This window comes from Brachyistius frenatus, unplaced genomic scaffold (assembly GCF_029030835.1).
Source record: "Brachyistius frenatus isolate BFR_SWC_R1_liver_20210118 unplaced genomic scaffold, ASM2903083v1 Contig_349, whole genome shotgun sequence".
Taxonomy (NCBI): domain Eukaryota; kingdom Metazoa; phylum Chordata; class Actinopteri; family Embiotocidae; genus Brachyistius; species Brachyistius frenatus.
The window spans coordinates 95,001-105,000 of record NW_027210948.1 but is presented as its reverse complement, the minus strand read 5'-3'; the positions used below and the strand labels follow the sequence as shown (position 1 = coordinate 105,000).

Here is a 10,000-nt window from a genome sequence, read left to right as displayed (position 1 = left end):
TACGCTGTCCCTTTAAGAAACGTTCCGACCCGAAGACAGGAAGTCTGATGATGAAAGTAAAACGGGAGATGACATCACAGCATGGACATGTGTGTATGTGTCTGTCTGTGTGTCTGTCTGTGTGTGTGTGTGTGTGTGTGTGTGTGTGTGTGTGTGTGTGTGTGTGTGTGTGTGTGTGTGTGTCACTCCTCTGTCTCTTCTTCTTCACTGTAGTCGCTCAGAGGAAACTCACGACTCTCCTTGTGTGTATTGTAGCTTTTCCTGTGCATCACACACTCCTGGTCGATGATTGCCTGCAACACACACACACACACACACACACACACACACACACACACACACACACACACACACACACACACACACACACACACACACACACACACACACACACACACACAGACCAGATCAATACGCTGCTGTGAGTCTGTAATCTGTGTAATTGACAGTTTATTAAGCAGAAATGTTTCCTCTGCAGCTTTGAAGGCTGCTGCCTCTGATCTGTGATCAGTCTAATCACTGTGTAATGACTTCACACACACTTTGGCCTGAACATCACACACACACTTCCTGGACGTGTCGCGACCTGCCGCTGCTCTCTGAGTGTTTTCATGAATCTGAACCAATCAGAACTCCAGAATCTGTGAAACATAAACCGAGTGACATCATCGGCGTTCCTGAGCCGACCAATCAGGACAGAGACGGAGGGCTTCAGGTGTACTGTCTGTCATCAGGGAGTTGAATTAAGTTACATTAAAGACTGGCAATCAGTCACTTGTTTCCCCCCAAAAGGGGGCGGGGCCAGTCTGATGGATTGTGAGGTCATGTTAGAAAATGTCTCATTCTGATTGGCTGCAGCGGTTCAGACTGGTGTTTACCATTTTCTCCTCTCTGACCTCGGGGTTGCGTAACAGGAAGCAGAGCGGAGCATACAGGATGTTGATCACCCCGATGAACACCATGAGGCAGGGGAAGCCCACCGCCTGCACCAGAGCGCCCCCTGTGGATGGCCCTGGAACAAACACACAGGGTTTTACAGGAAGTACTGTGCATCTCACTGTTTTTTTAAATGTGGATTACATTTACCATCAGCCTTTTTTTCTCCTACTTCCTGAATTAACACGCCCGGGGTGTCTTTATCCTGATATTACAAATGAATGATCTCCACCATCTTTTCTTACCGATAGCGAAGCCCATGCAGAGCGCCACGTCAGCAATGGCATAGACGCTCCCGTAGACGGAGGCGTGGCGGATGTCCACCAGGTAACCCATGATGGCCATCATGGATGAGTCCACCATCCCTGAAGGACCACAGGTGTCATCACACAGTAACACGACACCGTCGATGTGATGACCAATGAATACTTTTATTTATTCATTTTATTTATCGGACGGTTAAAATATTAGAAGACAAAGCGAGAGAGTTTCTGTTCCAGGAGTACATAGATGTAAAAAAAAAAACTGAACTAAACACAAATTTATTTCTCCTTTATTAAATATGAAACATGTTTAATAATGTCAGTATATTCATGTTTGTCTGATAGTCACCGATAGCGAAGCCCAGACCTCCGTTTGGTCCAATCAGACCGTAGATACTGGTGGCAAAAGGAACCTGAAACACACACAGGAACCATGTGATGTTACTGCAGGTTAAATTGGATGGATGGAGGATGGAGGATGGATGATGGAGGATGGATAGAGGATGGATGGATGGATGAATGGATGATGGATGGATGGATGGATGGATGATGGAGGATGGATGGAGGATGGATGGATGGATGGATGGATGGATGATGGAGGATGGAGGAGGATAGATGGATGATGGAGGATGGAGGATGGATGGATGGATGATGGAGGATGGAGGATGGATGGATGATGGAGGATGGATGGATGATGGAGGATGGATGAATGGATGATGGATGATGGATGGATGATGGAGGATGGATGGAGGATGGAGGATGGATGGATGATGGAGGATAGATGGAGGATGGATGGATGATGGAGGATAGATGGAGGATGGAGGATGGATGGATGATGGAGGATGGATGATGGATGATGGAGGATGGATGGATGATGGTGATGGATGATGGAGGATGGAGGATGGATGATGGATGATGGAGGATGGATGGAGGATGGATGGAGGATGGATGGATGATGGAGGATGGATGGATGATGGTGATGGATGATGGAGGATGGTTGGATGTTCAAGTGGTGTCGTACTCACACACATTAGACTGACTCCAACGATGAACATACCCAACATGGAGCAGAGCCACCTGCAGACACAGAAACAAGCATCATTGTCCTGCAGCCGTTTCCTCCTTCAGGTCTGAACAGGACTTCGTCCTCCAGAACAGTTAATCTGCTGCTGGACTGATTCCCAGGAAGCGTCTTCGCTCAGCGTTCCTCCGCAGCACGACGTGAAGCTTAAAACCCGGAGATCTGAGCTTAAGTGTTCTTCTGTAAAGTGTCGGTGAGGTCGAGACGCAGAGCTGCCGGATCATGTTGGTCTTTTCTTGGTTGATCCTGCTGAAGCTCTCTGATACCGTGAATAAAGTTTACTGTTATTAACGTTTGTCGGTCAGATCGGGCCGTCGAGTCTCTACCAGAAACTACATTTGGAAAAATAACTCTCAACTTTAACATCGTCGTACTGAACCGCTGATGCTGGTCTGTGATTGGTCGGAGCGCCTGGACGTTCCGTCCCGAGGCCGCTGAGCGGCGTCTGATGGACCCGTTCGACCAGCCGCCGTTTGCAGGTTTGTAACAAGACGAGGACCCAAACAGTCCTCATGTAGTCTGAACTCACCCGGACCTCACAAACATACATGAACACACACACACACACACACACACACACACCGTCCCATCTTATTGGCCAGAACTCCAAAAAGGTTTGTTCCAATCAGGTAGGAGATGCTGGCCGGGAGGAAGGCCATACCTGCAACACAACACACCTGTTAGAGGCTCCTCACCCGGATTCTGGAGGAAACCAAAAGCTTTTTGGAGCTTGGATCGTACCAAGTTGCCATTTAGGGGAGCACATGGTCTGCATCATCCAGATGGGAAGAGTCGGCTCCAGAATGGCGACGCCCATGTTGGCGAAGCACAGAGAGCCTGCAGACGGACAGACGGACAGCTTTAGTACCAACCCACCGAGATGTTTTGGAGCCTCGAGTCTGGCCGTCGCCATCTCGGTTTTTACGGAGACAGAAAAGATCCATATTTGGATATTTAGCTAAAGTCACTCCTTCTTCTTAGTTTTCTGGAGGTCCATCTGAAAATAATCCCTCATTCATTAGAAAAGAAGATTCAAGAAGACCTGTTTTTGGGGGCGTGTCTGTTTGATTGACAGGTCTGTGGTGCAGTCAGGTTACAGCTATCGGTGGGCGGGACGTAGTATCGTGGTGAGCGGAAGCTGCTTACCTGCACTGATCAGGATGTACGGATCTTTCAACAGAGTCAGTAACGGCGTTCCCTCCACACTCTGAAACAGAAACATGACGTTTAAATCTGATCCCTAAAAACACCTGGACGACGCTGCAGGTGAGGAAATAAAACGTTCACAGGACATTTAACAACATCCGGTCGTCTCTAAAGCGTCTGACACATAAAACCGAGTGTGACATGTTGTCATGGTAACATTTAAGGTGTACAGATTGATTCACAACGTCAACTCGAAGCCTCGTTTTGATCCGCTCACGTTGGCCCACTGCATCACACTCAGCACTTCCTGTATCCATTTCAAAGTAAAAGCCCAGCGGACAGAGACCTTTCATAGCCTTTTACTCTGAAAACATTTGCAGCCCAATAAAACTTCAGATGATTTATCCAGAACAACGTAACATAATCATATTGTTGAATATATTAAAATATACATTTCCGTGATGTTACATAACGTGTTTGAACTTTAACGTGGACTCACCCCCGGAGAGATCTTTGACGGCTGCAGGATGCACAGCTGCAACACTGCAAAACAAACACAGTGAACTTAGTTCATCCTGTCCTGCAGGGGGCAGCAGCTCCGAGTCCGAGAGTTCATACCTCCATCAAACATGGCCAGGAAGGCCAGGATCAGGAAGGGGGCGCTCTTCCCCACAAACTCGTACATCAGGCTGCCGAACGGAGCACCGACTGAAACACACACACACAACCGTTAAAAACGCACACAAACACACACAGTGTGTGTGTGTGTATGTGTGTGTCTCACTCAGGACACCCATGGCCAGTCCTCCCAAGGCGACGCCCATCGCGATGCCTCTCTCTTCGTCGTCCGTGTACACGCTGGCCAACATTCCCAGACCTGCACACATGACGCTATGATCACGGGTGTTCCAGGGTCAGTCAACGTTTCATTTTAACAGAATAAAAGTCAATTACTACAATATTTCTAATAAAATTAAACAGTAAATTGTTAAATAATATTATGTTTTTTCACGTCAACGATGACTTTTAGACACAAAACATAGTGGAGGAGTTCCCCAGGGTTCAGTACTGGGTCCCATACTCTTCATATTATAGAGCCCTCATGGAGAAATATGATCAAATGTTTCCAATGTGGAAAACATGGGAAGATATCATAAGGAAACATTCCATAAACATCCAGCATTACGCAGTTTCATCTTTCTATTAATCCAAATGAAAAATATCAGTGAAATTTGAAAAATTGTTGAAAGTCGAGGAAATAAATTGTGAGAGGGAGCGGAGTCTAATGATTCACTTTGTTTTATTTTGAAAGTCTGACTTTATGATGTAATACTTTCAGCAGAGTTTCTGCTCATGCTGTTTTTGATGGAAAGAATTTAGCTAAATTGCAAACTGCTGCAAATATTATGGAGATTTCTCTAATTTGCATTAATCATTGCGATCACATGAGCGTGACTTCCTGTTTCCAGCCTGTCGGGACGTCCCGCCCGCTTCTAGGTGTGATTACAGGTGAGGTGAAACTGTGTCGGGAGGACCTGCCACCGAGGAGAAGGATGATCCGATTCCCTGCAGCGAGCGGGCGAAGAACAGCAGAGCGTAGGTTCCTGAGAACGCAAACACTGACAACAGGAGGCTTCGTTAGAGCGTCGCCAAGGAAACGAGTCACAGAGGAAACGAGTCACAAAGGAAACGAGTCACCGAGGAAACTAGTCACAAAGGAAACGAGTCACCGAGGAAACGAGTCACAGAGGAAACGAGTCACCGAGGAAACGAGTCACAGAGGAAACGAGTCACAGAGGAAACGAGTCGCCGGTTTGTGTGCAGAACAACTCACTGATGGTCGACACGAACATGATGATGAAGCCGGCGAACATGGGGATGTGGTAGCCCACCCTGCAGAGACAGATGACATCATCATCATACAGGAAGTCCGTCTTCATCTACACTTTATGTCGGAAATAAAGAAACACGACACGATTATTATAATTAATATTAATATTAATACCTGTTGGTCAGCGGGCCGACGAACGGGTTGATGAGCAGCTGGACGAGAGCTTTGGACGCAAACAACAAACCAACTCGCACATTCTCCTCCTCCAGGAACACACTGTCCTGAAGACAGGTGGACTCCTGCAGGAGGAGCAGGAGGAGGGGGAGAAGGGGCAGGAGGAGGGAGAGGAAGAGGAGGAGGAGGAGGAGGAAGAGGGGATGAGAAAAAAGTAGATGGAGGAAAAGAAGCGAGATAGAGGAGAAACAAAACAAGGAAACAAGATGAGACTTCATTCATCAGATGATCAGTGATGAAAACGATCTTTTGATTATTGATAAATGATTATTGATGACTGATTATTGATGATTGATTATTGATGACTGATCATTGATTATTGATGACTGATTATTGATGACTGATTATTGATAAATGATTATTGATGACTGATTATTGATGATTGATTATTGATGACTGATCATTGATTATTGATGACTGATTGTTGATGACTGATTATTGATGATTGATTACTGATGATTGATTATTGATGATTGACTATTGATGATTGATCATTGATCATTGATTATTGATTATTGATGACTAATTATTGATGACTGATTATTGATGATTGATTATTGATGATTGATCATTGATCATTGATTATTGATGACTGATTATTGATGATTGATTATTGATTATGGGATGGTGACTGCAGGTACGGTGGTGTCGTTGATGTGCAGGTCCGTGGTCGGCCCGGTCCGGTCAGGCTCGGTTCTGGGAGTCTCGTCAGTATGGATCTCCTGCAGCCTGAAGGTGGAGTTATCAAACAGGGACACCAGAGGAGAGGAGGTGGGAGGAGTCTCTGAGTCTGTAGCCACGGGGCGGGGCCGAGGCAGCTGGGAAGTCCGGAGGTCGGAGGATGTGGGCTGTGAGGGCGCGGTGCCCAGGCGGGACGCACCGAGGCCGGGCAGCGGCAGCAGGGAGGGGGGGGCAGTCGGGGGCTCCGGGCTGGGATGCTCCATCGCGTACAGGAATGTCGGGATGATCGGCACTGCAGGAGGAAGATCGTGGATCGATTCTTACAGATGATTGATCGACTCACATCACTCACTTCATCTGTATTCAGTACAGTCTGCATCAAAATACCAAAAATAAAAACACTCCTCATGCAGAACGGACTGGAATCATTCACAATAACAGACATTAAATATCGGCCGCAAGTTATTCACATTTTATTTTCTTTGTCTATAAAATGGCAAAACATACGGGAAAATTCTTGTTTAGTCACTCAGATTACTGATGAATCTGATGTAAATAAATATTTACACACACGTAACCGTGACGACCATCAGCAGCTGAAACTATAAAACGAGAATAAAATGATCTGAGGATGAAAGAGCAGAAGAAGAAGGAGATTTTATCTGAGAGGAGACAGAAGACTTTAAAGATCAAGGTCAGGAGGTGACGAGGGTGTGTGTGTGTGTGTGTGTGTGTGTGTGTGTGTGTGTGTGTGTGTGTGTGTGTGTGTGTGTGTGAGTCTAACAGCTGACGACAGTGGCGACCTCAAGGTTCTGAGTTGCGTCACCGGTTTCCAGCAGCTGAGACTGAAAACGCAACACGACCGAAAGTATCAACCAGGTCAGAAGCTGCCTGAGAATCTGTCTGATTTTAAGTTTCCTTCAGTATCACAGTGATCCAGTGATGTTGGTCTGAACTCCCATGATGCACTGCAGGCAGGAGTGTCTCACACAGTTCTGCTGCTTATAGAGATAAATTAACAAAATGTAAACAAATAGAGGCTAAAACTGAATCCAGAGCAACACGACATTTCAATTGTGGGAGCTATAGTACCACTGAGGGCCACTAGGGGCTGTCTACGATAGACTCCCATTGAAAAAGCATCAAGTTTTCTCCTGGAATACAAAGTCAGATTGGAGCTAACGCGTCCCCGATGAGCCGCTGGCAGCCATGTTAGCTGTCGCTGTGCACGTAACGTATGTCAAACTTTTACACTGCGTGTTGAGGTTCAGAGGCAGGAAGGATCCAAATGCACAACATGGTGACAGGACGATTAAATGAACGCAAAAGTAAAGGCAAGCAATCGAGAGAGAAGAAAAAAAAAAATAGGTCCGCTGCGGTTGGATCCAAAAAGAGCTAAAACTAAAAAAGTAAGATGCTAAACTAAGAATAAAACTAAGAATGAAACAAATACAACAAAAATAAAAAAGGAAAAAGAACAAACTGGGTTTCAAAAACACGGGAACGAACTCACAAAGAACAAAGGCGAGCACTCAAGACTGAGTAAACCAGGGAGAGGAGGACAACGAGGGACAGATTAAACTAATCAGGGTGGGGCCGGCAGTCACACAAGGACAGGAAGTGAACACGGGGAGGGGGGGGCGGTAAAACAGGAAACTTCATCTTGTTGTGTGTGTGCGTGTGTGTGTGTGTGTGTGTGTGTGTGTGTGTGTGTGTGTGTGTGCGTGCGTGCGTGCGTGCGTGTGTGTGTGTGTGTGTGTGCGTGTGTGTGCGTACTCACCGACCACAGTGAGCAGCATGTTGTCGAGCAGCAGAGCGACACACACCACCACCAGGACGAGTCTGGGAGAACCTCGACTCTGATGGAGCCACGCCATGTCTGTACGGACACACACACGGTTATCCGCATGTCACCTGTTTCCTGCAGACATTCTACTACCATAACAGTGAACTAACTAAAATAACTAGCCTATAACTAGTCTATAACTATCCTATAACTAGTCTATGACTACCTATGACTAGCCTATAACTAGTCTATGACTAGCCTATAACTAGTCTATAACTATCCTATAACTAGCATATGACTAGTCTATAACTAGCCTATGACTAGTCTATGACTAGCCTATAACTAGTCTATAACTATCCTATAACTAGCATATGACTAGCCTATAACTAGCCTATGACTAGTCTATAACTAACCTATAAAAAGTCTATAACTAGGCTATAGCTAGCCTATAACTAGTCTATAACTAGTCTATGACTAGCCTATAACTAGTCTATAACTAGTCTTTGACAAGTGTATAACCAGTGTATGAATATCCTATAACTAGCCTATAACTAGTCTTTGACAAGCTTATAACTAGTGTATGAATAGCCTATAACTAGTCTATAACTAGTCTAATCCAGTCCAATTCTATGGACATGTTAAAACAGATGATAAGGAGCTGCTGCTAGTTTGTCCTGGTGGTCACTTGCGGTATTGCAACTAAAATAAACTAAGATCTGTTGTTTGGTTTCAAAATGTTTCTGTGCTGTAATAACGGAGCAGTTGCTTCATATCACATCTGATCTTTAATAAAACAACGGGACCGGCTGGTGTCTGATCCGCATTCACATTCCTCATCCGAGATCCAAAATAACCTGATTGGTCTTCTTCCTCCGACAGACATTGAAACACATCATACAGCTTTTTCTTTTAATAAATTAAACTTTATATTTCGGAGAGAAGACATGTTTATTTCTGTTGTAAACATGTTTATTTCGGTTGTAAACGTGTTTATTTCTGATGTAAACGTTTATTTCTGATGTAAACGTGTTTATTTCTGTTGTAAACGTTGTTTATTTCTGTTGTAAACATGTTTATTTCTCACGTAAATGTGTTTATTTCTGATGTAAATGTGTTTATTTCTGTTGTAAACATCTTTATTTCGGTTGTAAACGTGTTTATTTCTGATGTAAACGTGTTTATTTCTGTTGTAAACGTTGTTTATTTCTGTTGTAAACATGTTTATTTCTCACGTAAATGTGTTTATTTCTGATGTAAATGTGTTTATTTCTGTTGTAAACATCTTTATTTCTCATGTAAACGTGTTTATTTCGGTTGTGAACGTGTTTATTTCTGATGTAAACGTGTTTATTTCCATTGTAAACGTTGTAAACGTGTTTATTTCTGTTGTAAACATGTTTATTTCTGATGTAAACGTGTTTATTTTTGTTGTAAACGTGTTTATTTCTGTTGTAAACGTGTTTATTTTTGTTTCAGCATGGCGTCTGTCTGCTGCGTCCTCTAGTGGACATGGGATGAACTGCAGTTTCGTGGCGTCGTGTGTCGTCTCTGAATATGATGACGTCTGATCATCTGAAACTTTTCCGCAGCTCTTCTGTTTTCCGTTTTTTATTGTGAACGTCGTCCGTCTGCTGACTCTGATTGTTTTAGAAGCTTTTTCTAGCATCTCTAACGTCGTTATCTCTCACACACACACACACACACACACACACACACACACACACACACACACACACACACACACACACACACACACACACACACACACACAACCTCCTTTCATTCTCTTATCTCTGCACATCTCATTTGCTTCACCCCCCAACTCCCCCCAACCCCCTCCTTTCTCCTGTTTGATGGAAAATTTATCCGAAATGTAATTTTTCATTCGACTGTTTTGTTTGACGAACACAATGAAGTCTGGAAATCATCAGGAAGATCAAAGTTTTCAGTTTTCAAAATGTCTTTTATCATTTATGTATTTTTTTGCGTCTCCAGACGTCGAAGAACATTTTCCTGCTCGAGTCTCTTTCATTTATTCAATA

The 10,000-nt window shown here is 44.4% G+C and overlaps 1 protein-coding gene across 1 annotated transcript in view; it reads right to left on the bottom strand.

Annotated features, from left to right (window-relative positions):
• Positions 1 to 8,049, bottom strand: part of LOC138636067 (chromaffin granule amine transporter) — an 8,398-nt gene extending 349 nt beyond the window's left edge. The window contains exons 1-16 of the mRNA XM_069723899.1: positions 7,953 to 8,049; positions 6,133 to 6,464; positions 5,432 to 5,556; positions 5,261 to 5,319; positions 4,962 to 5,045; positions 4,211 to 4,303; positions 4,045 to 4,134; positions 3,926 to 3,969; positions 3,427 to 3,487; positions 3,022 to 3,117; positions 2,863 to 2,941; positions 2,225 to 2,276; positions 1,549 to 1,612; positions 1,182 to 1,301; positions 879 to 1,012; positions 1 to 293 (exon numbers count right to left, since the gene is read on the bottom strand). The exon at positions 1 to 293 is cut by the window's left edge and continues 349 nt beyond it. Of these exons, the coding sequence (XP_069580000.1) occupies positions 183 to 293; positions 879 to 1,012; positions 1,182 to 1,301; positions 1,549 to 1,612; positions 2,225 to 2,276; positions 2,863 to 2,941; positions 3,022 to 3,117; positions 3,427 to 3,487; positions 3,926 to 3,969; positions 4,045 to 4,134; positions 4,211 to 4,303; positions 4,962 to 5,045; positions 5,261 to 5,319; positions 5,432 to 5,556; positions 6,133 to 6,464; positions 7,953 to 8,049 (1,641 nt within the window). The 3' untranslated portion in view covers positions 1 to 182. The remainder of the gene's footprint in view (positions 294 to 878; positions 1,013 to 1,181; positions 1,302 to 1,548; positions 1,613 to 2,224; positions 2,277 to 2,862; positions 2,942 to 3,021; positions 3,118 to 3,426; positions 3,488 to 3,925; positions 3,970 to 4,044; positions 4,135 to 4,210; positions 4,304 to 4,961; positions 5,046 to 5,260; positions 5,320 to 5,431; positions 5,557 to 6,132; positions 6,465 to 7,952) is intronic.
• Between the last annotated feature and the right edge of the window lie 1,951 nt (positions 8,050 to 10,000).